The following is a 27,075-nucleotide window of genomic DNA, read 5'->3' on the forward strand; positions in this document are numbered from 1 at the left end:
GGGGTACTGCCTGGCCAGCATTTTCCCGGACATGTTTGGCTTTTTGGCAATTCCCCCCGGACGGGGGTTTGAGTGCCGAAAAGCCGGACATGCCCGGGAGAAAGAGGACGTATGGTAACCCTACGTTTGAGCATTGGCCTGCTAAACCCAGGGTTATGAGTTCAATCCTTGAGGGGGCTACTTGGATGTGGGGCAAAATCAGTATTTGGTCCTGAGGGGCTGGACTCAATGACCTTTCAGGGTCCCTTCCAGCTCTATGAGATAGGTATATCTTCATATGTTGGGAACATGCTTGTTTAAAGTTGTGCAATGCTCCCTTCTAACGTCATTTGGCACCTACCTGCTTTGTCCACTGCTTGCAGGAAGAGCAGCCCGTTGCAGCTAGCTGGTGGGGGCTAGTAACCAGGGTGGACCGGCAGCCCCCCATCAGCTCCCCACTCCCCTAAGTTCCCTGTGCGGCAGCTGCCCAGCAGGCTATCAATTGCCGGCAGTTCAGCAGTCCCTCCCCCCCACTGCTATGTGCTGCTCCCAGAGACTCCTGCTTACTGTGTGGGGGGGGAAGAGGGAGCTAATGTCAGGGTGTCCCCCTTACCCCTTCTCCATATAGAGCAGAGAGAGACATAGAGAGCTTGGAGCAGCAGCTGCTGTCTCAACTTCCTGATCCACTTAAAAAGACATCGCACATAAGAGTGGGTCAGCTTACTTAAATGGGCAAATGTGCATTTCTCTCTCTCCCACACACAAGGTGTGTGTCTGTCTCTGTCTGCTATGCTGTCTCCCCTCCCTCGTGTTCATGCTGCCTTGTGTGAGAGGCTACATTGACAACGTGTTAACCCTTGAGGGCTTAGCCAAGTGCTAGTTCATCATTTAGCAGCAAGGCATTCCCTGGGAAATATCCCTTCCTCTTCCACCCTCTAACTTCACCACCTCAACCAAGCTTCACAGTCATCATAGCTGTGAACAGTATTAAATTGTTTTGTTTAAAACGTATACTGTGTGTATATCTATATAATATATAGTTTTTTGTCTGGTGAAAAAAATTTCACTGGAACATAACCCCCCCTATTTACATTAATTCTTATGGGGAAATTGGATTCGCTTAACATCGTTTCGCTTAAAGTCGCATTTTTCAGGAACATAACTACAACGTTAAGCGAGGAGTTACTGTGTTATTTGAGAGAGAAGATAAATCAAGATAATACAAAGAGAAACCAAAAAAGTGAACTTCAAAGATGATAATCAAGGCCCTCGTTTACCATATATTTTATATTTAAAATACTAGCTTTTCCAAGTTTCCTTTGGTTTGGCACTCCTCCCACTTCTACAGATTCACTTCCTCCACAAGGGCAACGAATACTAACCCATCTCAGTCAAATGTCCACTCTGTACCCAATATTATTTAATGTCAAGTGAACGATGGGGAAGGAAATAGGAGGAGGGGATAAGATATTAATCTCCATTTTGCATATGTGGAAACACACAGGAAGGTTAAGTGACTTGCATAAGGTTACAGTTAATCAGGGGCAGAATTGAGAATAGAAAAAAAATTATCAATGACATTTTTCATTGTTATAGCTGGAAGGGATTTTTGTGAGTTCCAAATCCAATGCCTGCAGTAATGAAAATCTAACTCAGTTTGATAGGTATCATGTTGCTTGCTAAAATGGTCACTTTCATTCATGAGAGGTGTTCTGGTATTTGCTTTCAATATGCTGGGAGTGGCAATCTGTCAAACTTTGCTTACTTGGAGTTAAAATTATGAACTTAAACTGGTTTCTTATTTCTCTCTTAATGACAGTGGTTTAACTTGTAAAGTGAGTGCTAGAAATGACGTGGCCTGTCTTACAACTGACTTGCTGGCTGCACTTGGCAAACTGGAACCTGTTCTTGCTCCCTTGGTGTTGGCTTTCCGCTACTGGGCTAGAGTAAGTTAATACAAATAAAGACCGCTTAAACATGTCTGTTCTCCCCTTGAGGCTTGCACATAAAGTATAATACAGCAACAAATGTGTTATGGGAATAAACTTCCTGTGACACAGACACCAGCATGTAATTTATAATACAGTAGTATCAAAGTTTCTTATGAAATTTTTCTTTTTCCACTAAATCAAAATGTATTATAGTCAAGCGTAGCATCCATCTCTCCTGTAAACCGTGTCCCCAAATTCTTCAGCATTTATATCCCACAGTTACAGAAAGAAATGTTAGGATAGGGAGAGAGGAATGAAGAGGTATGGGAAGGGTGAAAAGTATTTTCTTCTGAGGCCTTGTCTACACTACGAGAGTAGTTCGATTTTACTTAAATCGAATATTTGGAATCGATATTGCAAAGTCGAACGTGTGTGTCCACACTAAGGACAGTAATTCGACTTTGTGAGTCCACACTAACGGGGAAAGCGTCGACATTGGAAGCGGTGCACTGAGGGCAGCTATCCCACAGTTCCCGGAGTCCCCGCCGCCCATTGGAATTCTGGGTGGAGCCGCAAATGCCTTCTGGGTAAAAAAAAAAGGGGCCAGGGTGCTTTTGGGTAACTGTCGTCATCCGTCCATCACTCCCGCCCTCCCTCCCTCCCTGAAAGCGCCGGCGGGAAATCATTTCGCGCACTTTTCAAGTCATTGACAGCGCGGACGCCACAGCACTGTGAGCATGGAGCCCACTGCAACCATCGCTGCAGTTGTGGCCGCTCTCAACGCCTCGCAGCTTATCATACAGGTTGCCCTGAGGCAGATGCAGAAAAGTCAGGCGAGGAGGCTACGTCAACGCGGTGATGACCTGAAGTCTGAGAGTAGCACAGACCTCTCAGAAAGCAGGGGACCCAGCGCCGAGGACATCACGGTGGCAATGGGTCATGTTGATGCTGTGAAACGGCGATTCTGGGCACGGGAAACAAGCACTGAGTGGTGGGACCGCATAGTGCTGCAGGTCTGGGATGAATCACAGTGGCTGCGAAACTTCCGCATGCGGAAGGGAACTTTCCTTGAACTTTGTGAGTTGCTGTCCCCTGCCCTGAAGCGCAATGACACCCGGATGCGACCAGCCCTGACTGTCCAGAAGCGAGTGGCCATAGCCCTCTGGAAGCTTGCAACGCCTGACAGCTACCGGTCAGTCGCGAGCCAGTTTGGGGTGGGCAAATCTACCGTGGGGGTTGTTGTGATGCAAGTAGCCAAGGCAATCGTTGATGTACTGCTGCCAAAGGTAGTGACCCTGGGAAACTTGGAGGCGATCATAGATGGCTTCGCAGCGATGGGATTCCCAAACTGCGGTGGGGCCATAGATGGAACTCACATCCCTATCCTGGCACCGGACCACCAGGCCAGCCAGTACATTAACAGAAAGGGCTACTTTTCCATGGTGCTGCAAGCACTGGTGGACCACAGGGGACGTTTTACCAACATCAATGTCGGATGGCCGGGCAAGGTTCATGACGCTCGTGTTTTCAGGAACTCTGGTCTGTTTAGACGGCTGCAGCAAGGTATTTACTTCCCGGACCACAAAATAACTGTTGGGGATGTGGAGATGCCTATAGTCATCCTCGGGGACCCAGCCTACCCGCTAATGCCCTGGCTCATGAAGCCCTATACAGGTGCCCTGGACACTGAAAAAGAACTCTTCAACTACCGGCTGAGCAAGTGCAGAATGGTGGTGGAGTGTGCTTTTGGACGTCTCAAGGGGAGATGGAGAAGCTTGCTGACTCGCTGTGATCTCAGCGAAACCAATATCCCCATTGTTATAGCAGCTTGCTGTGTGCTCCACAATCTCTGTGAGAGCAAGGGGGAGACCTTTATGGCGGGGTGGGAGGTTGAGGAAATTAGCCTGGCTGCTGATTACTCACAGCCAGACAGCCGGGCGATTAGAAGAGACCAGCGGGAAGCGCTGTGCATCCGGGAGGCTTTGAAAGCAAAGTTCCTGAGTGAGCAGGGTAACCTGTGACTTTCTAATTTTGTGTACAGAGAAGCCTTCACCCCACTTCCAACACACGTTTCAAAATAAAAATAGTTCTACTTTGTTAAAGCACACCGTTTTCTTTAATACTGTTTTCGCGGGAATTTTTTAAAACTGGGACGCAGACTGTGGTGCGGAGCGGGTGTAGTGTAGTCGCGCGAATGCAGCTTCTAAACTCAAGGACTGACAGGCTCCGCTGCGGTGGGATGGTTCTTTCAACGGAGCCTGTCACCCCTCCTGATACGGACTGTGTGTATGGGGGGTCTATGTGAGTTTGTGGCAGGGGTGGGACGGTTACAGATCCCCTGCTGTGTGGCTCTGTGATCCTGCCTAAGGACCGCCGCTTAAGATCTCTAACTGCCCTCCCCTGACACAAAGTCACAGAGCAACCCACCCCCCACCACATAACATGAAAAGAACCTCCCAGACTAACCAGGGTAAGTAGTCACTGCATCACTGCACTATGTATGTGCCCTGCTGCTGTGCCTGCCCCCTACTATGTACCCTGCCAAAGGTGACTGTCCTGTCCAATTACCAACCCCCTTTCCCCCCCCCTCCTCCAAAAGAACATGATGGAAACAGTAGTTAACAGAAACATATTTTTTATTATCAACTACACATGGGACTGGGAAGTGAAACTTGGACGGGGGCTTGTGTCAGGCGGGAAGGAAAGAACTTGTCAAACTTTGGGGAATGAGAGCCTTCTGCTGCTCGAGCTCTCTGCAGGGGTGGAGTGAGAGTTAGCAGGGACTCTGCCGCCTCTCCTTCTGTGCACTTTGGGTGAAGGGAGTATGGGACTTGGTGGCGGGGGAGGGCGGTTAGAGATGGACTGCAGCGGGGCTCTGTCCTCCTGCCTCCGTTCCTGCAGAACATCCACAAGGCGCCGGAGCGTGTCCGTTTGCTCCCTCAGTAGTCCAAGCAGGGTTTGAGTCGCCTGCTGGTCTTCCTGACGCCACCTCTCCTCCCGATCCATGTTGGCTTGGTGCATTTGGGACAAGTTCTCCCGCCACTGGGTCTGCTGTGCTGCCTGGGCTCGGGAGCAGGCTATAAGCTCTGAGAACATGTCCTCCCGTGTCCTCTTCTTCTTATGCCTAATCCTCCCTAGCCTCTGGGAGTGTGATGACAGGCTAGGTTGTGAGACAGTCGCAGATGGGGCTGTGGGAATGGGAAAAAGGGAGTGAATTCCTCAGAAAGATAAATGTAGTTGTGAACAAAGAACATAGTCTTTCTCTGTGAACAGGACCATGCACAGCACCTATCACATGCGCACTCAGCACAAGGTCGAATTCTCGGCCTTCGCATTCAGTGTCTGGGGTTTTGCAGAGCACTTTTGAGAACCCTGTCAGGACAACGGAATTGCTCTTGCACGCAGACATGGTAAGCCGTAGATTCGTGGCAGCTTAAAACTTTAATATTAGCAATGGCCTCATTTCACATTGAAATCAATGTCGGTCCCTGCTGCCAGCAATCCGGCAAGCAGGAAGTCTGCTCCTGTCCCACACCCTCGCGGCTGTCCCCGGGAACGATCCCTTTCGGCTGACCCTCTCCCGCCTCCACCGCGTGGCTGCAAACCAGCGGTTACAGTTCTGTAAAGGAACGGTAAAGCAGTCCCAACACTAACATTCCCCTACCTCATTCAAAGCAGGTCATCATGAGCGACATCACCCTCATGAGGATCTCTGAGAGCGACAGACAGAGAATGCTCCGGGAAAGCCTTCAAAGACCAGGGCCGTATGCCGCCATGCTGTGCCAAGCAATGATTCCAGAGTACTTGCTAGTCTCGTGGCGCGGCAACGTGTCCTACTACGGAGGACCCAATAAGGCCGCTCTCCCCAAGAACCTAATGCAGCGGATTTCAAATTACCTGCAGGAGAGCTTCCTTGAGATGTCCCAGGAGGATTTCTGCTCCATCCCCGGACATATAGACCGCATCTTACTGTAGCTGCAGTAGCAGGGACTAAACAGTAGAGCGGCTTGGGCAGGACAATCATGCAAAACCGGACATTGCTAGATTTTTTTCAAATAGTTGCACTGCCCATGACTGAACCGTTAAGTTAATCAAACTAATCATGAGAAACCCATTTTTTAAATTGTTAATAATCATGTTCTGTTACAAATAAATGTTTAGATGTTTACAACACTTACTGGATGATCCTTCACCAGATTCTGTGTCTGGGGTAACGGCTGGGGAGGGTTGGTAGGGGATCTCTGTAAGGGTGATGAAGAGATCCTGGCTGTCGGGGAAATCAGCGTTGTGAGCGCTGTCGACTGCCTCGTCCTCCTCATCTCCTTCCTCATCTTCCCCGTCCGCTAACATGTCCGAGGATCCGGCCGTGGACACTATCCCATCCTCAGAGTCCACAGTCAGTGGTGGGGTAGTGGTGGCGGCCGCACCGAGGATGGAATGCAGTGCCTCGTAGAAACGGGATGTCTGGGGATGGGATCCGGAGCGTCCGTTTGCCTCTTTGGTCTTCTGGTAGCCTTGCCTCAGCTCCTTGATTTTCACGCGGCACTGCGTTACATCCCGGCTGTATCCTCTCTCTGCCATGTCTTTAGAGATCTTCTCATAGATCTTTGCATTCCGTCTTTTGGATCGCAGCTCGGAAAGCACGGACTCATCGCCCCACACAGCGATGAGATCCAAGACTTCCCGATCAGTCCATGCTGGGGCCCTCTTTCTATTCTGAGATTGCACTGCCATCAGTGCTGGAGAGCTCTGCATCGTTGCCAGTGCTGCTGAGCTCGCCACGATGTCCAGACAGGAAATGAGATTCAAACTGGCCAGACAGGAAAAGGAATTCAAATTCAAATTTTCCCGGGGCTTTTCCTGTGTGGCAGTTCAGAACATCCGAGCTCTTACTGCTGTCCAGAGCGTCAACAGAGTGGTGCACTGTGGGATAGCTCCTGGAGCTATTAGCGTCGATTTCCATCCACACCTAGCCTAATTCGACATGGCCATGTCGAATTTAGCGCTACTCCCCTCGTCGGGGAGGAGTACAGAAGTCGAATTAAAGAGACCTCTATGTCGAACTAAATACCTTCGCGGTGTGGACGGGTGCAGGGTTAATTCGATGTAACGGCGCTAACTTCGACATAAACGCCTAGTGTAGACCAGGCCTGAGACTTAAGGCAGAGCCTTATTTGAGGCTGAGATGGAGAGCTGATAGGAGGAGCTGCAGAGAAAGAGGCACTCTTTCATCAACAGGGACAAGATTATGTTGAAGGAAAAGAGGGAGTAGATAGGTGCAAGGTGAGTAGAGGGAATACAAAGACAAAGTCCAAGAAGTAGGCTACAGTAAGCTTAAGGAGGGTAGTTCTCAACTAGATTCTGAAATACAAGAAGTAGCACCCACTTAGCTGTATATAATAGGGTTATAAACCTTTGTGAGTTCTAGTGAACTGACTCTGGAGTGATTTATTAATATCAGAACCTGGAAGTAGATTGCAACTCTATGTGCATAGTTTTGTGCATGGTTACAATAGATAGTTTAAAAAAACAAAAAACCAAAAAACCTCTGAATTCTCTTTTCTGTTCTGTATTGTGAGTTGAAGTGTATGCAGTAGCATGTAATGCAGAATATGTCCACTTTGTGTCTAGAGGCAAGTATATGCTGCCTTTTTGACATCTGTGGAGAGATGTTTTATATTACATTGCTTGCAGTCTCCTAGTGGTGCAACTAAGTTTAAGGAACTTGTGTTGCTAAAATTCCTAGCTAGATTCCTGAAAAAGTCTAACTTGTAAAAGTCATCAAATCTTCCCAGACTCTGGGTTGCAGTATACTAGTGACTCATGAAGAGTTTTCCAGTGGAACTTGGCCAAAGATCTACTGGGTAAGATTTTGTGCTGTGCCAGTATTGAACTCTCACAGCCCAGAGGGTTGGTTTACCTTTAAGCCACTTTTGTACTCCCCTGATCCTGGGCTACTCTGGGGGCTGGATGGGGCCTGTCAAAGTTATGGATGCCGTCCAAGGCTGTGGTACTGTCCAGAATCTCTGCACTGCTGCAGCCCTGCCCCTCTCCCCCCCTTGTCCTGCCCCCTACTCCAGGGCTTGCAATGAGGTTGTTGAATGGCTGTTGTCCACAGTGCCTGTGCAAGGGAATTCTCCCCTAGTCAGAACTGGGGCTTATAGGGCCCTGTACAAGGCATGACTTCTCCCTTACTTGCCAACTCGCATTGCCACACCCACAATTTCCTTTTAGCAGTTTTATTATCCAAACTTAAACAAACTGTTTCTCAGCTCACCCTTCACATCTTGGGCTCTCTTTGCCCCCCATCCCAGGGGACTATGGTAGTCCTGCTGCTTCTGCTTCCTGCCTCTCTCTCAGTCGGTTCTATTCTCACAGCCTGTCCTCCTGTAATGGAGCAACCTCTAACCATTTATAGCCCAGGTGCAGCCCCTACCCCCTTAATGTGCCTAACTAGGAGAATTCATCCCAAGAGAGTAAGCATCATTTGCCAAACCCACCACTCATCAAAATCAAGGCAGTTTTAAAAAATGAGCTCATGTCAGGCTGCCAGCAAAACAATTGTACAAGTTTTTGTCTCCATCTCCCACTGGTTCAACTAGAGATACCATTGCTGAGTATAAGAATTGAGCTGTAAAAGCCCTATTAAGTATACTTCAGATGTCAAATCCTTTTATAATTCAGGTTTGGGTTCACTACTAAGCAATACTTGACTTTAAATGACTTGACTTTATTGAAAAGTGCATTCCATTATATAGTATTATTAATATTGATATTTTTATGAAGACGGTTTCATAAATCGATTAGTGCCATACAATACATAAGAACATTACATTACAAACTAGAAAAGAGAACTGTTTGAAGTCTGACTAAAAATAGTGAAAAGCCTTTTGAGCTCACATGGAAAAGCATTCTATCAGCATAGAGCCAGATACGAAGAAGCCCTCTATACCTGGCGATTGCACAATAGCAGGTTCTCTAACCAAAACATAAATCCCTGGCAGAAGCGTAAATGTGAGCCATAACCGCATAGTTATGATAGAATCAGTGAGTATAATAATAAATAATAATAATAGTAAAGTTGAAGAACTTTACAAATGATTACAGATTACATTTTATCCTCTGGCCAATGTGTATCTACTGTAACTTTCTGAATAATGCTGTAACATGGGAGTTGCATGGTGTGGAAAAAAGTAAGTGAGTGCTGTGTTCTGAATGGATTGTGAGTGAGAAGTAGATAACACAGAAGGCATCTATACAAAAGTTTACCTTTTCCTTAGATTTTGAGATGAAAGCCTTTCTAGTCAGCTTTAGCATATACTCCATATTCCTTTTGAACTTTTCTAATGGCTCATTTATATAATATATTATATAATTAAAATGCTAAAAGCTTATCAGAAAACTATAGCTGTCTTATCTTTTTGTAGTTGTGCCATATTGACTGCCAGGCAGAAGGTGGGATTCCCTCATATTCTTTTGCCTTAATGGTGATATTTTTTCTTCAACAAAGAAAACCACCCATTTTACCATCCTATTTAGGCACTTGGGTAAGTTTTTTTTGACAATATAATAATCCTACTCTTGCAATATTTTTAAGGGGCAGTGCTACATGGGTATTTTACAGATCATAAGATGTGTCAGACTAGATTGAATAGTCTAAATAAAGCACCTAGCACATTTTTCTTTGAGTGGTTGACTTGTGCCTGTTGCTTTTGAGGAAAGTGAAAGACTCTCATAATATTCCTGGACAATTGTGCAATTCTGTGCTTTGGATCGGGGGAAGGAATTATTTTTTAACTCAGTTGACACACTGAGATGTGATTGCCCTTTTCTTGCCATTCATAACTAATATTAGCAGTGTTGGTGAAATTATCTTTTTGGGGCCCTGAAATTGCCATATCTATGTTTTGTACCAAGTAGGGTATGTGACATACAATCTTGTTCTCAGAAATCCTTTAACTGTATTTAGGTTGAAGGCTTTGATTTAAAGAGGGCAGATGACTACACACTGAGAGGTACAGAAGAGGAGAAGTTTGTAAGATGGGAATACAAGCCAACAAATAATGGAGCGGGGAAAAATTCAAGTGGTGTAGAAGGCAAAGCTAAAGCTGAACAGCAGAAAGGTGGTAAGATGTCAACAAGCTCAGAAACGGACAACCAAAGCAATGCGAAGGAGAAACATGGCAAAGTGAGTCATTGTTTTATCTGAATGGAGACCACCTCTGCTGTCTCTCACCTCTGCTGTCTGATCATTAAACTTTTTATTTAAAAAAAAAAAAAAAAACTGGAATTTTCATTAACTATTGCTACTAAACATTCATGTTTGTTTCAGTCTCCCTTAGCATTTGAAAAACCCCACCAAATATCCCTGGGGCAACTGTGGTTAGAACTGTTGAAGTTTTACACACTGGAATTTGCTTTGGAGGAATATGTCATCAGCATACGGGTACAAGAACTCTTAACCAGAGAGAACAAAAACTGGCCTAAAAGGCGAATAGCCATTGAAGGTGCGGTAATGTTCTTTTTACCAAGTCTACAGACATTATGCTTTATTCTTTGGATTTTACTTATCTAACATTTATTTCTAGTACTTGGACAAGAAATTGCATTAGATGCAAATGAAGAGGAAAGTACAAGTTTAGCTGGCAAAGGTACAAAAGTTAATCAGGCTACTTGAGGATGTGTCATCTACCCAGCACTGCAGTATGAGTACAATGACGCCTGAAATATGGAGTACCATTTCCCCCCAGCCTTTTCTCCTTCTGTTCCATCTCTGTAATACTGTTCCTTTTCTCCTTGAACCATCTCCATCTATTTCATTCCCCATTCTCTGTACTTTTCTCCACCCATTTGTTCTGGGGGTGTGGGAACATTACCTGTGCAAGATCCCATACCACTGGGTCTTCTAGTTGCCTCTGAGCATCAGTTTATTTCCTCTGCTTCTGACATATGGACAGAGCAGAGAGGAGAGCATTGATCAGAGCGAATGGAACCAGCTCAGTGGAGTAAAACATCCCCTGGGCCATATTCCCACACTGGGAAGCTGACTGTCCGCATAGTGGGATGATGAGTATGTCCTGGAAAATATATTAAAAACTAGATGTCTGACAATAGGTAATACATTTGAGAGCCTTGAGGCGGAGTATATTTGATGGCGATACCTAATGTGGTATGTGATGATGGGAGAAAGAATAATTCCCTTTCTTTGCCTAAGTTTTATCCATTTCCATTTGGAAAACAGTAATCTTTTATTTAATTATTTATTATTTAAAAAAAAAAAAAAAAGAAACAGTATTTGTTAGGAAAGATCAGAAAATAATGTACCAGAACTCTGGATTATCAGTGGTGATAGAAAAGTGAGGAAGTGGTAAATGGTTTGGAAAGAAGATACAGTTTTTATAGGAGATTGAGATGGTGAGACATCCAGGAGGAGGTGTAGGAGAGATGGCTAGATATGAGAGACTGGACAAAAGGGGTGGAGGTTGAAAGTAGGAGATAGATTGGTTAGTTATCAGCTTAGAAATGGTAGTGCCTGGGGTCTCATAAAGCACATAGAGGGAAAAGGAATGGACCAAGTAGAGAATCTTAAAGAATGCCAACAGAAAAGAGGAAAATAAGGAGTCAGCAAAGGGATGCTGAGGAGGAATCGGTGAGGTATGAGGAGAACAGGAAGAGAACACTGTTAGGGAAGGTAGAGAGAACAGTAATGAAATGTGTCAAAAGCAGGAGACAAAGTGAAATAGGATTTGAAAATTTTCCTATCACATTGCTAGAAGGAGGTTTGTTTATGACCTTGGTGAAGGAGGTTTTGGTAAGATGGATATCTGTATTGGACATGATCAAAGAAACGTTGGGGAGGGGAAGTTAAGTCTGTGGGAATAGACTTTGAGCTTTGGAGATGAGAATCCAACCTAGTCATCATCCTGGAAACTGAAGTCCCTAAGGGTACGTATGTCTACACTGCAAAGAAAAACCTGCAGCACCGCGTTTCAAAGCTCGGGCTCCAACCAGAGCTGGAACATCTACATTGCTATTTTTAGCCCATCAGTGCGAGCCGCGTGAGCCTGAGGAACTGACCTGGGCTTTGAGACTTGGCGCAGCATGTCTTTTATTGCAGTGTAGATATACCCTGAGATGAGAGTTAGGGACCTAATAGAGAGAGAGAGTATCTGAACCATGAGAAAAAAAGGAAAATGTGTCAAGATAATGATCAAATGGTTATTCTAAGAGGGAGGGATTATATCCTTTTAACAATGTTTTCAGCTAAGTTCCATGTGATGAATTTTTAGTACAGGAGTTGATGTAAGAGGAAGAAGCAACCCACCTTGATATTTAAGATCTGAGGTGGAATTGTCAGTAATTGCAATTATGAAAGTCCTCTTTGGACTTGTAAATCGCAAATTTATTCTGGAAGTTACAAAGAGAAACTAAATATGAAACTCTATGAGATCATTTTACATAGTCAGTTTCCTGACTGTTGCTTCACTTCTAAATAAATTATCAAATTAAATCAATGAAAAAAATCAAAGAAGGAGAAAATATTGGGCAGAGTTACCCGAAGATTGATTGTAATGTCTGGATATTTATTTTACTTTCAAGTTTAGGAATCAGTCATAATATGGGAATTTTTTAACAAAGCAGAAACAGTACACATTTTTTATTAATTAAATCAGACATTTACAGTAAATATATGGTGATTATACAGAAATATCTAAAGACTCTCTTGGGATCCAGTTCCTTGAATGGAACTTAAGAACAATATATGTCTATGAGCTATTTATTCCATTATATCCTTCAACCTTGTAATGAAAACAGTCCGGTACCAGGATGAAATGAAGAAGAGGATGTATAACATAATAAATATAGTTCTGGACTATATTGTAGGGTTCTGTAATTTGAAATACAAAATACTAATAACTTATGCATTTGAAATACATTATTGTGCCAGTATTACTTGATGTATAGTAGTAAATTACTACTTGAATTGTCTTTTTCTAGATCCTTTTGCACTAAAGAGGAATGTTGCACGAAGCCTAAATAGCCAGATGGTGTTTGAGTACATCCTAGAGCGATTCAGGACAGCGTATAAATATTTTGCATGTCCACAAACTAAAGATGGGATTAAATCCAAATCAGATACCAAGAAAAAAGAAAAGGAAAAAATTAGCAGCAAGAAAGATGCAAAATCTGGAGAACCTGTAGCCAACTGTTGCCTTCCACAGGGAGAAAATGTTTTAGAGAAACAGAATGCAGGAAATGGATGTAGTATACATGAATATGAACTTGAATGTAATGAAATGGAATTTACATCCAGGAAATGTATTTCTGAGAACACAGACAGTTTGTTAGTAAATAAGACAGATGCATTGGACTCCAATTATGAAGACAGAGAGGAAACAGTATCTCTTATTTCTAAAGAATGCTGTGAATTAAAGCAAAAATCACTCAAAGAGAAAGATGATCTAGAGCTTTCAGAAATTGGTCTAAATAAAGACAAGCTAAGCCACCATTGTAATTGCAGTGAACGTTGGTTCCATGACCCAAATTCTGTTAATGAATTTGTTGATGTTGAAAGTGGACAGAGTTCAGTAATGGAGTGTTCACAGAAGAATAAGTGCACTAGCACATCAGCTACCTCGCACAACTGCAAAGCAATGGTAGATGTTTGTAACCTTAAAGATGAAGATAAACTCTCCAGAGAAGAAATGCATTATGTGTTTGATAAATTTATTTTGACTTCTGGAAAGGTAAGATGCATTTTAAAGATATATAAATGGTGGGGTTATTTCACTCCCACATCAATAAAACATACACTTGGGTGCAAAGTATCTCCTTTCACTACCTGTTAGAACTGTATTCCTGCTTCCAACCTGTTAGACTGCCAGGTGGGAGAATTGTTTAGTTGTTATTCCATTCTCCGTCATGAATTACTACTCTCCCTGTTTCAAATACTTGCTCCCTCAGCACAGGCGAATGTATTGTTACAGGGCTGAAAGAAGTTAACATGTCAGGGTATCACTATGCCTTGAGAGGAGTTACAACATAGCTTTACGAGCACCTTGACCCATTTACCTATGGTATAAAGAGATGTATAATTATCTTGGTTATATAATGTGATGTTCCTCACTGTGTCAGGTTAGAGAAGTATAGGCTATTTTCTAACTTTCATTACTTTTCCATAGTTGGGAAGTGCAGTGTAGTTGCTCACCATAGAAGAGAAAGAAAGAACTGGATAGCCCATCTTTTTGGGGCCCTGATATTTTTTTTGTTTGTTTTTTATTTTTGTTCATTTGTAAGAAGGCAAATTATTATGTTGAATGAAACTTATTGATAGCAGTTTTATATCATTTTCCAGTTTTCAAAATATTGTACAAACATGACCTAATTTGACCCTAACTAAATGCAACAGTTATTTACTAATGTATAGCTACCACCCTGGCTATAACTATCCCCAAGGACTGGAAGGTTGGCTTTCCTTATATTCTCCTTCTCTAGGTAAAAACAACTGATACATTTCAGTGTGGAAAACTCCAGATTTTCAGTTTTAAAAAAACGTAACTCAGAGAAAAGACTTGCCAGTGCAGTGATAAGAAGTATGCAGGCATCTTCCTGAAGATTAGATGTTTTAGAGCAATTTGACATCACTCAGTTTTCACCCAGCCAAAAGTGTTGAGAGCCAAAAAGGCCTTATCAAAAAATAATCAGTGACTCCAGCTTGATTACCTCTCCTTTCTTTTGACTGCCACTGAAGGAATTAAATGGGAGTTCAGGGTATGTGCTGCTTTAATTCTGGCAGACTTTATAGGAGTACTGCAATTTCTACAGTGTCTTTATTAATATAGTTAGTAAATTGAACAATTGTTTCTAGTCACCATGTTTTTCAATATTTTAGAAATAGTGAATCTTATACTTACTTTTTATTCATTATTTGGAAGAGGAAAACAAGCTTTCTTGCTTTTTAACTTCATTGCTTTCTTAACTTTGAATGAACTACTCATTGAACTGAATTAATTGAATAAACTGAAATGAGGAAAATATTCTCTTTGTACCTGTAGAAGAGGCTGTTGCTATCAAAAACTAGTGTAGCATTTCAGCAAACTCTGGTTCCAGGTGCTTAGCCAGTAACTTCCATGAGTTTGCTGTTTTGACTTTTTTACAACTTGTTAGGAAGCGTATTTAATTTAGATTATTTTAATTTTAATTGATTATAATAAGTTTAGGCCTTAACATAGGTTCTTCATTTCAAATTTAATTTTAAATACTTTTTTTCCTAAAAAATAAACCTGTATTTAATGTAAATAAAAAAATACGATTTAAATTTTTTAAAAATCATTTATTTAAATTAAATAAAAATATATTTACATTTTGTTTTAAACATTGATTTTTATCCACTCCCATCTTTTCATGACACTTTGACACTTAGAATGTTCTCCAGTCTATCTCAGAGTGTCAGATAACATGTGGCGATAATATAGCATGTTATGAAAGCGGAGTTCCTAAGGGCCTAGAACTGTTGTGAGTGATAGTTGTGTAATTATTAAAATGTTTTGACTCATTTCAGACTTTTTTGTAAAAGTCCAATTTATTAAAGGGACACTGTTAATAAACACATTTCTGCCCAAAAATCTTTTCGGTTCTCCTTGACTTTTAGAGTCAGGAGAGAATTATAGGGCAGAAGGTTTTTTCCCCCTAAGCTCTGTTGGATGGGGGTTAGCTGGAATTGATGGAGCTGTAGTAATTGGTAGAGCAATTATGCTTTTTTGTATGTTTAAATATTGTCAAGGATGCCAAGATCTCTGGATGAGAACTCCCCCCTTTCCACCTTTGTAAATCAAAATAGGTAACCCTAGGGCTAGTGTACCTGTAACTGAAAGAGAGTAGTAAAGAGAAATGTATTTGTTTTTTCAGTTTGTTTACTGAACTTTGTGTAGTCAGTTCTGTTTTTCACCATAGTCAGTCAATCACTTAGGGCTTGTCTCACTACTGGGAGAGCCATGCTGCTGCAATCGATGCAGCAGGTGTCAATTTAGTGGGTCTAATGAAGACCCGCTAAATTAATGGCAGAGCGCTCTCGGTTGACTCCGATACTCCAGCTCCCCGAGAAGAGTAAGGTAAGTCGACCGGAGAGCGTTTCCCGTCGACGCAGTGAAGACACTGGGGTAAGTCTACTTAAACTACGTCGACTCCAGCTACGTTATTCATGTAGCTGGAATAGCATAACTTAGGTCAATTTACCCCGGTAGGTTACAAGCCCTGTGTTGCCCACGTTGTTTGTGTGGGTCTTTCACATAGTAATAGGAAAGAGAAAAACACTGTAAAAAGTAACGTGATAGTAAACACAAAAACTGCTAGGGGGGTCTCAGAGACAAGTATAGTATCTGAAACTACTTTCAACTCTTCTTTGCAAAAAATTGATTAGAAATTGAATCAAATATTTTTCTTTATTTACTAACATGACATTTTAAACCTATATAGCCTAATCCTGTAGTCCTTACACAGGCAAACCTCCCATTGATGTCAGTGGGAACTTTACCTAAAGAAGTACTACATGACTGGGCTTGTAACATTACCTTTTTATCATCCTTAACAGATCAGCCAGTGGATCACTATCTAGGAGGTTTATTGTGCATATACTTGGTGGCTAGTTCCCTTCCTCCTCATGCAAAGCTCTTGATTTCCGTAAGAGAGTGATTCCCTCCTCTTCTGACCTCTCCTTTCCCTTTATCCTCTGGCAGAATTCCTGAACTCTGTAGTGCACTGCAGGGGCAAAAGGTGATTTGTCAAGGGGTGCTCTTTTATTGTTCTCTAGATAAACGCTGTTATTGCTCACCACAGTCCTATGGAAATAGTATGCATTCATTGAAATATTTTAAAATTTGTTTATTTTATTTCTTCTAATAGCCTCCAACTATAGTATGCAGCATCTGCAAACGTGATGGCCATTCCAAAAATGACTGCCCAGAGGATTTTAAGAAAATTGATCTAAAACCACTACCACCAATGACAAACAGATTTCGGGAAATACTTGATATAGTGTGTAAGAGATGCTTTGGTAAGTACAGTATTACTGTTGGACTAGTGTAGGACTTTTCACTTCACAGGCTGTAATTTCTAAAAATTAAAGCCGTAGAGCCGAATTCTGTTCCCTTTAATGTGGTGCTTACTTCATTGACTTTAGTGGGAGGAAGTTACAGCAATGTAGCTGAAACAGAATTTGGCCCATATTGTTTTGTCATATAGTTTGAAGTCAGTAGAGTTATGCTGACAAAGAATTTGGTCCCAAAATGTGTTTTAGCAAGAACTTTCATCTTTAGTTATTATTGGTTTTGGAGAGAACAGGCAGCCAATGTGCATAAAGTACTCCTGACAGAATTCTGCACACCTGTGGGAGCGCAGAATTCAGATGGTCTACATATTTCTGTAAAATGAAAAATAAATATGCAGGGGGACACGCACCTCTTCTTTGGTAGCCCAGGCAGTGCATCTGTTCCAGCGTGCCTGAAGCAGCCTCAGAGAGGCAAATCACTGCGGGGGGAGGGAGGCTGGGCGTGTGTGCCTGTGGGGGAGATGTTGATCACTGTCATGGGGTGGGGCTGGCCAACAAGCGAGAGAGATTATGTCCCTATCACTTGCTACTGCGACTCAATAGGCATGGAGGTGGGGTAGGTCTTTTTATTATGCCCAAGGAAGGCTCTGTACCTGAAACAGAAATGTAGCAGCCTGCCTGCTAGTTAATTGATATCATTCTGTGAGGCAGAAATGTAGCAGGCTGCCTGCCTAGTAACATGTCTGTAACTTCCTGAGAATCGAAAAAAACACTTAATTAAATATTAGTATCATATTACTGAAAATTGTTTGTTTTTAAATTAAAGAAAATAGCTTTTGTAAACACCCCCTCCACACACACGTATTTTGTAAAAGTTGCTGTTGATGGTTAATTGATCTCATTACCTGAGGCAGAAATGTAGCAGCCTGCTTGTATAGTAACATTGTTAATGTTCCTATTGTTAGTTAATGGTTCCCATTCTCAGTCGATTCCCCCAGGAGCATAAAACATGTAAAAGTTTTAAGACCCATACATTGCCAGAGTGATGTAAAGCCTTATAAATGACAGTAAGGGAATCAGCTAGGAAAATCTATGTGCTTTCTCACTTTTTTCCTGTGGCAAAGTGGCACAATGGGGTTAGATTACAGCACAGGATTTATTTTACCTATCCATTAAAAAAAAAAAAAAAAAAAAGACTTTGAGGGCAAATAAAACATTTACCAAGAAGTCAATAAAATGTCAGGACAATCAGAACCAAGCACTTCCCAAAGTACCCAGCCAGGTCCAGGACAATGATTAGCAAAACTGTATGTCTTTCATGTGTGAAAGTTTGAGCAATTTAAAATGCCATTCTACTTTTTTTTTTATTGCTGTTTGGTGTTCTGTAATGTAATTCAAATGAAAATCCAGGATTATGTCTGGAATGCAGGGTATTGGTTACCAGGTGTTTGTAACTAACTTTCATGTGTTTAGGAAATGCTGAATCGTTATTGGGACTTTTTTCTATATTGTAGTTTAAATAACTTACCAAAACAGTTGAAACTGATGTGATTGTATTGCATTATTTTGACAAATAAAATTTGCAGAATTTTTCACATTTAAAAATTTTGGAGGGCAGAATTTTTAATATTTTGACGCAGAATCCCTCCAGGAGTAATAGAGATTTGGTGTGGTAAGCAGTGTGGGCTCAGGCTTGGTCTACACTACCAAGTTACATTGATATAACTACGTTGCTCAGGGATGTAGAAAATCCACAGCCCTAAGCAATGCCTTTATACTGACCTAACCGCCGGTGTAGACAGCGCTATGTTGACAGGAGGGCTTCTCCTGTCGATGTAGCTACTGCCTCTTGGGGAGTCAGAGTACCTACGCCAGTGGGAGAGCTTTTCCCATCGGCGTAGGTAGCATCTTCACTAAGCACAGTGGCGCAGTTGCACTGGTGCAGCTGCCGCACTGTTAGTGTAGACAAACCCTCAGTATTACCTGGATTCTACAGCTCTTACTCAGGCAAAGCTCTTATTGGCTCCCAAGAGTTTTGCCTGATTAATGACAACAGGATCAAGTCCCAAAGTAAAATGGAGTCAGTACTAACTACCATAGAAAATGTCAGACTTATTCAAAGATAATAAATATTAGCAAATACTTTAATTCATAAAATCAGATATTTAGGACCAAACATATAGCGGAATGTTAAATCAGAGTGTAACTTTTTTTTTTTTCTCAGATGAATTATCACCTCCTTTCTCTGAGCAACAAAACAGAGAACAAATTCTGGCAAGTTTGGAAAGATTTATTAGAAAAGAATACAACGGTATGTAATAATAGGTAACCACTTATCATTCGTTGTTAAAATTTCTCCCTTCATTCCAGTTGTCCAGCCCATTAATATAGAATTGTCTTTCTTTGTTCCTTTGTCTACTTTAAAATGGTGGCATCTTCCTTTTGAGTGTGTATATAAAGGTACCTGTAGACATATAAACTCAATCCCTAACCCTACTCTGGCCCCTTTGTGCTGCCCTAGTGGTGCTGGCAACTGGTGCATCTCCACAGCATGGGGGAAAGCCTGCATGATGTAGGTTGACATAACCAAACCCTTGCTGACCCCAAGCACAGGAAGCATGCCACGGGAGGGAAAGAGTGTTATTGGACTATAGCCAACTACATATAGTTTAGAGTAGCATTGTGGCCCATGTACTTATATGGACCCATCAATATAGTATTTGCGTGCCTCTGAAATCTTAATGAATTTATCTTCGCATCACTTCCATGAAGTAGGAAAAATTATTCTCTCTCTCTCTCTATATATATATATATTGTTGGAAACCAAGGCACAGAAAAACTAAATGACTTGTCTAAGGTCTCACTCAAAGTCTGTAGCACAATCAGGAATTGAACCAGGTCGCTTGAGTTCCAGTCTGTTGTCTTATCCAGAAGACCATTCTTTCTTCCAGAATTGGCCCCAAGATCAGGTAGCTGTAAATGTTTCTTTTGCAGCTCCACCCTTCAGCTGTGCCCCGTGCTTATTGGTGACAGCTGAGGATTGAGGGCACAATCTTTCTGTCACAGAAACTTAAGACTGAAGGTTTCTGATTCCATCAAAGGTTTGAAAGCAGCCATGAGCTGATAGATATAGTTTCTTATCATTGATTTCAAAATGAACAAATTACAGTGATCTAAAACAGGTCATTCAGAAAGAAATCCTTCTCAATTATATTACCATGCGTATTAATACATGAGTGAAAATAAATTTCGAACAAAAATGAAATGAATAACCCAAAGTGGAAATAAAATGTTTCATTCAGAAACTGCATTGACTTCATTATTTGTATCTTATACCATAGACTATGGTTAATGGGCACAGAAAGCTTATGCTCTAATAAATTTGTTAGTCTCTAAGGTGCCACAAGTACTCCTGTTCTTTTTGTGGGCACAGAGAAACATCCCAATCAACCAAACTTTCCTAGTAACAGAAAATGGAATTTTCATGTTGTTGTTGGAATCATCATGATTTATACAGGGTTATTATCTGTATTTATTACCACAACACCAATTTAACCTTAAATTCCTTTATTACATCCAAAGCCCAAATAATACACCTCAATCTCGATATGACACGACCCAATATAACACAAATTCAGATAGAACGCGGTAAAGCAGTGCTCGGGGGGGGGGAGTGCACACTCCGGCGGATCAAAGCAAGTTTGATATAATGCGGTTTCACCTATAACATGGTAAGATTTTTTGGCTCCCGAGGACAGTGTTATATCGGGGTAGAGGTGTATGTATACAATTGCTCTAAACATGCCTATAAAGCCTAAATAAGCAACTTACTACATCCAGAGTGTATTCTGTTAGTCTTAAAGGTGCCACAGGACCCTCTGTTGCTTTTTACATCCAAAGAGTAACAAACCATTTATAAGCTGTTTGATCAAGGTACTTACAAATGGGCTAAACCCAGGGATGCTTAAACCTATATTGTCAGCTCCAACTTGGTCAGGCAGGTATTAGCAATGAACTCCTGAGTTTACCTTGTTATACCCATTAACAAACTAGTGATGTCATTGCCAATTATTGGACCTTAGTTAAAGCCAGATGAAACAGTTTCTTACATAGCCAATTATTTACTGTGCTTGGTTCCCAATTAACCTTGTTTTATTTCTATTACTGCAGCCCAACCTTAAATAAGATAACACTGGTATTTCAAATGGTCACTGCCAATTTAACACAATTACTTCTTTCTCATGATCTCATTCTTTTTGGTCACACGCTTTGAGCCTAATGCTCATTTTAATATCCCAACTCAATTTAAAACCATAGTTCACCCTGGTTTAATGTGAGCCTATATCCCTACAATTGCTAAACCTTGGGAAGTATAAATGAACCAAAAAAATCACAAAGAATCAAGTACAAATAGCTGTACCTTAGTATCTGTTTTATTAATGTGTATTATAACTAGTTTTTTTGCATGTATTTATATACTTTTCAAAACAGTTAAAACTGTATTGTACTGTAAAAAAGCAATTAATGTATGTAGAAATTCGTATGTAATAATTAGTTACTGAGTCCCTAACATGGCAGGCATATAAAAAATTGCATTTTAATTCCTCATCAGTTGCACATAGAAATTAAAATAATGTACCAACTACTTCTGTTGTCTGACATGAGATGTCAGAGGTGTCCAATAGAAACTGATTTAAAAGTCCATTAAATATATTAAGCAAAATTGGGTCCAGCCTCTTATCTCAAATAAGAAATTTCCTGTAGTAAGCAGTGCCAAAAGATATTACAAAAAAAGTGACACTTTTTGTCTATTCTTTTGGTTAGATAAAGCCAGACTGTGCTTATTTGGCTCTTCAAAAAATGGATTTGGATTCCGGGACAGTGATCTGGATATCTGCATGACCTTGGAAGGCCATGAAAATGCAGAGGTGGGAGTTCAGTATTTGAAAATATATGTTGCAATTACATTTTATACTCTTAAAATGAAGAAAGATTTATGATCTTTCATTCATTATTCCATGAAATATAATATTTGTTCAGTTTGTGGGGTGAGGATCCATAGTTCATTGCTCAGATTTTGCTATTTATTTTTCTAGAAACTAAATTGTAAGGAAATAATTGAAGGTTTGGCAAAAATTCTTAAAAAGCATCCAGGTATGTATTTTAAATGTACTCTACATGATATTTACAATTACATGTATCTGCTTGTATGTTTAATATTTATGGAAATATTTTATCCTCAGGTTTAAAAAACATCTTGCCTATAACAACAGCCAAAGTGCCTATAGTAAAATTTGAACACAGACGGAGTGGCTTAGAGGGAGACATCAGCTTATACAATACGCTAGTAAGTGTCTCTTTCTGTAAAAGCTAATGCATACTTTGCAGAATTGTTTGGAAAGTTTGCCTACAGATGGTAATACTTGGACATCTAAAAGATGGAGATAGCATTGAAGTTACTAGGGAATAATTCTGAATCAGAAATAAAAATACCATATCCAATTTTTTTTACATATTTTAATTTAAATAGCCCCAAATCCTCAGCCTAGTGCCCAGCCTAGGTAGTTGGTTAGCTTTGTGGCACAGTGGTGGAGGGGCCTTCCTTTTTTGAGCTGCAGAGTCACTGTGGCCTTTCAGCTTAATGGAGCCTGTTTGTCCTTCAATTTCTGGCTCTCTTCTGACACTGTGGAAACAAACAGCGTCTCCTGCCATGGGCCTCTCCAGGCCAGCAAAGGAGGGGCCAGGATTTGCCCCAGATTCACTCAGTTTTTGAATGATTCCATCTCTGAACAAGCTGGTGTGTTCAGGTGCTAATTTTTACAAATAAACTGGTCTGAAGTCAGCCTTTAATTGTGTTCTTGCAACCACACTGAAATGTTGCATGGGTGTCACTGAGCGTACAATTTGCCTCCATGTATATTTTGGCTCTCTACCTCCCCATGTCTGAACTGCAGGCTATACCAGATTAAACTATAAACTATTGTCTAATACTTGTCTGTTTTCCAGGCACAGCATAACACAAGAATGCTGGCTACATATGCAGCTATTGATCCTAGAGTGCAATATTTGGGATATACAATGAAAGTTTTTGCTAAGGTAATATAAAGATATAGTACAACATGACTTTATCATTATTTATTATTTGTGTAGCACTGTGCTCTATGCTAGACTGTCATTGTCCCAAAGAGCTTACGTGATGCTGATGCCAGCTAGAAAGGAGACAAGCAGAATCTTCTTAATCTGAGAATTAAAATGCTACCTCCTGAGTGGCTTTGTATGGGCATATTCAAGCCTTAGGGCTTGTCTATAAATGTGCAGTAGAAGGGTTTGACTTTTAAAGTGCGCTAAGTGGCCTGTGTAGACTCTGCTGGCACAAACTAAATCTTCCCAAGTATTCTTTAGAAATCACACCCCTCTAGAGCGCATTGCTGCTCCATGTAGACAAGCCCTTCGAACCAAGTTTTGCCCTCAGGTATGTATGGTGAGTTCCCATTGAAGCCAGTGAAGTTGCAAACATATTCCAGAGCAGAAATTGGCCTTAATGCCCTCTGTTGGCTGTTGAATCATTTGTGTTTGATGGAAAGCTGATATTTTGAAAAAGTAGGTTTTAATTTCTTGAACTCAAGCCAGCTACACCAACAAAAAAGCTTTAACATTATAATTGGGAATCAGAATGCACTGTGCATCCAGATGGTAATTTTTCTAGCTAAAAAAAATATTATTTCTTTCCCCTATAATCTTGCAGAAAAGCGTAATAGAAATTGTTTTTTTGTGCAGGGAGATCTTGGAGATAAATGGTATGTGGCTCTGTAAATGACTTGGCATGCAGCCTCTTTGTTTGTTGACTGAAACACTATCTCTTTATTTGCTCTACATTATTTAATTGACCACGTGAATGGATTTTCATGAAAAGACTAGCAGAATTTGTTTTATTATTGCTTTAGTGCTGTACCATAATACAAGCTGTTAATGTACTGCTGTCCCTTGAGATAACTGAAATATACTTCTGACTTTGTTCCAGAATGTTACAGTCATTTGTCCATTGTATTATCACTTATGCTGATAATTAATTTTCAAGTTGGGATTAGACTCTATATTTGCATTCTTTGGAAGAGCACAAGGGGAGCTGAGAGAGGGATGGTGTCTAAGCCCAGGACTGGAAGCCAGGAATTCCTGACTTTCTCTGGCTGGGACACTCCTCCTTTGGCCTGCAAATCACTTAAATCCTTTTGCCGCAGTTTCCCTGTCTGTCAAAATTGGGATGGTGGAAGGTTTGATGTGTTATTAATAATAGTGAATTTGAATTAATATTTACTAGGGCTGTCAAGTGATTAAAAAAATGAATCGTGATTAATCACAGTTTTAATTGCACTGTTAATAATAGAATACCATTTATTTAAATATTTTGGATGTTTTTTATATTTTCAAATATATTGATTTCAATTACAACACAGAATACAAAAGTGTACAGTGCTCATTTTATATTATTTTTGATTACATATATTTGCACTGTAAAAAAGATAAAAGAAATGTATTTCAATTCACCTCATAAAAGTAGTGTAGTGCAATCTCTTTATCATGGAAGTTGAACTTACATATGTAGAATTATTATTTTTACATAACTCCCTTTAGCTGAGGGAGCCCTTGTATGCAAGGGAGGGTGGATTTTACCTCAGGTATTTGGTATGCGGCGGGGAGGAGAGGCTGGTGCAGGGAGGCTGAACTTGCCAGGCCTCTGTTCTCTATGGCAATGTTTCTCAAACTTTTTGTGACGGTGACCCCATTTTGACTAAAAAAAATTTTTTTTGACCTCCCCCTAGAAAAAATTGTGTCGTCCCCCCCCCCACACACACACACCTTCAGTCCCGCTCAGGGTGTGGGGCTTAAACCCCCCTCGGGGTGGGGGGCACCGGGCTTCAGCCCGTCTCGTGAGGCGGGGCTCTAGCTCCTGCTGCCCCCGGAGCAGTGGCTTCAGGCCTTCATCCCCACTGCCCACGGAGCAGTGGCTTCAGGCCCACCCACCCCCGGAGCTGTGGCTTCTGCCACCCCTGGAGCTGCAGCTTCAGCCCTCCCTCACCTCCTGCTGTCCCCGGAGCTGTGGGCTGGGGCCTCAGCCCTCCCTCACCCCCTGCCGCCCCTGGAGCAGCAGGCTATGGCTTCAGGCCCCCAGCCCACCCCCCATGGCCCCTGGAGCTGTGACTTTAACCCCCTGCCGCCCCCAGAGCTTGGGGCTGGGGCTTCAGCCCTGCTGCGGATGTCTTCCTCCCCGCCCAGAGGTATGCGATTAACGTGTTAAAAAAAATTAACACATTAATTTTGTTTTCAGTTACTCGCAGGCGTTAACTGCAATTAATTGACAGCCCTAATAAGGTGCTGTTAAAATTGCACTGCATTGTGTGTATGTATTTAGAGTAAAGTGAACTGCCAATAAGAGTTATTTGTATGCTAGACGTGGGAACAGAGTTTAAAAGCACATTTGTATGTTACCACGTAATCGTAGTGTAAGTAGCACAAAATACTGCTGTCATTTTTCCAGACCAGGTTTATAAATGTTTTCCATTTTGATAATAGTTACAGTTAATATGTGGGTAAAGAAGATTTTTTTACAGTAATGCAAGCATTTATATTTTCAAAATATTTTAAAGGGAATTTGCCAGATTAAAAATGGTATATTTCATAACATCTTATGTCCATATCTGTATTACTAATAAAACCATAAGAAACTGTATATTTTTCAGTTTTAATAAGGCAATTCACCCTTTGTGCCTGATGTTTGTATTTCATAGAGCCCTGCAGTGAAAATAGGCTAGTTGGTTTCACATTTAGGGGGTATTATACACTAGCGTAATGTAACAATTAAGAAAGTTGCAAATACCACAGGAAAATAACTAACTTCACATAAAAATCATTAAAATAAAAATTTTAAATTAAAAATAAAACTAAAAATATGGAAGCATCTTTGTTAACATAAGGTTAGGAAAACACAACATTGAAATTTTGGAACTAAATTGAGCTAGATAGCAAAAACTGCACAATTTTAGAGGCTGCTTTGGAAAATTTGGGCCATAGAATTTGGAAAGACATTTTCCCATCAGATCATTGAAGCTTTATGAGTTGATCAAATTTTGTTCCTAAACTACTTGACAGTGTCTCTCTAAATTTGTTGACATTTATCTTTCAGACTTGATTAAACAGTTTTTAATTCTGAAACAGTAATTGAGTTTTTGTTCATTGCCATAGTTCAGAGTTAAATACCTTGTAGTTTAATTTTCATTCAATCCTTTGTTCAAAATGTATTTTGTCTAGCGCTGTGACATTGGAGACGCATCCAGAGGAAGCCTATCTTCATATGCCTATATTCTTATGGTGTTGTACTTTCTGCAACAGAGAAATCCCCCAGTTATCCCAGTTCTTCAGGAGGTAGGTTTTCAGGAAAAGATGTAATGGAAAAAGTGGCATTGTTTTTTCAAGTCAGATTTGAGAGTTTTTGGTCCTAAGGGCAAGGGGTGCAAATGAAAATCCTGGGCCTCTTTTCATCATCCATTTTCTAACTTTTACTTTGTAATGTAAGTAAAACTTAAAAAGAAAACAGCAGCAAAACCAGGAATGTATTTTCGACCTGGTTATGTGCTACTCCGTTCACTTTCTTGGGTTTGGGTCAAATTACGGTGTTTGTACAATCAAGAGAAAGAGGACTCAATCAGCAAGGAGGTGTAATGATGGCCCAAGTTAGAAGTCCTGAGTTCTAATTCCAGCTCTGCTATTGACTTGCTGTATGACTTTGGGCATATTACTCAAATGCTCTTCAGCCTCCTCATCCGCAAAACAGGGGTGATGTTTATGTTCCTACCTGTTAAGGTGTTGGAACAATTAATGTTTCTATCGCTTTGAAGATAGTGTTACATAAATGCTAAGAAATTTTACTAATAAAATAACATTATATACCTCCATTATTGTTTAAGGTGAGGCAAACTGCACTTATTCAGCCATCTGCCTTTCCCTGAAACGTTGACATTCTCTGGAGTTCCCTGATAGAGTAATTCTCAGATCTATCTGCCTTTTCCTTCTTTGCATAAACGAGGAACTCTGGCTGAGTCACTCTATTTGAGACCATTACTT

At 41.1% G+C, this 27,075-nt stretch overlaps 1 protein-coding gene across 5 annotated transcripts in view; it reads left to right on the forward strand.

Moving 5' to 3' along the window:
• Positions 1–27,075, forward strand: part of TUT4 (terminal uridylyl transferase 4) — an 84,250-nt gene that overhangs the window by 39,059 nt on the left and 18,116 nt on the right. For all 5 annotated transcript variants that reach the window (XM_034780211.1, XM_034780212.1, XM_034780209.1 and 2 more), the window contains 12 exons: positions 1,799–1,925; positions 9,338–9,457; positions 9,880–10,098; positions 10,243–10,417; positions 12,909–13,657; positions 16,812–16,962; positions 19,181–19,267; positions 21,781–21,884; positions 22,053–22,110; positions 22,200–22,303; positions 22,963–23,052; positions 26,263–26,376. In XM_034780211.1, the coding sequence (XP_034636102.1) occupies positions 1,799–1,925; positions 9,338–9,457; positions 9,880–10,098; positions 10,243–10,417; positions 12,909–13,657; positions 16,812–16,962; positions 19,181–19,267; positions 21,781–21,884; positions 22,053–22,110; positions 22,200–22,303; positions 22,963–23,052; positions 26,263–26,376 (2,098 nt within the window). The remainder of the gene's footprint in view (positions 1–1,798; positions 1,926–9,337; positions 9,458–9,879; positions 10,099–10,242; positions 10,418–12,908; positions 13,658–16,811; positions 16,963–19,180; positions 19,268–21,780; positions 21,885–22,052; positions 22,111–22,199; positions 22,304–22,962; positions 23,053–26,262; positions 26,377–27,075) is intronic.

Source organism: Trachemys scripta, chromosome 8 (genome assembly GCF_013100865.1).
Source record: "Trachemys scripta elegans isolate TJP31775 chromosome 8, CAS_Tse_1.0, whole genome shotgun sequence".
Lineage (NCBI taxonomy): Eukaryota > Metazoa > Chordata > Testudines > Emydidae > Trachemys > Trachemys scripta.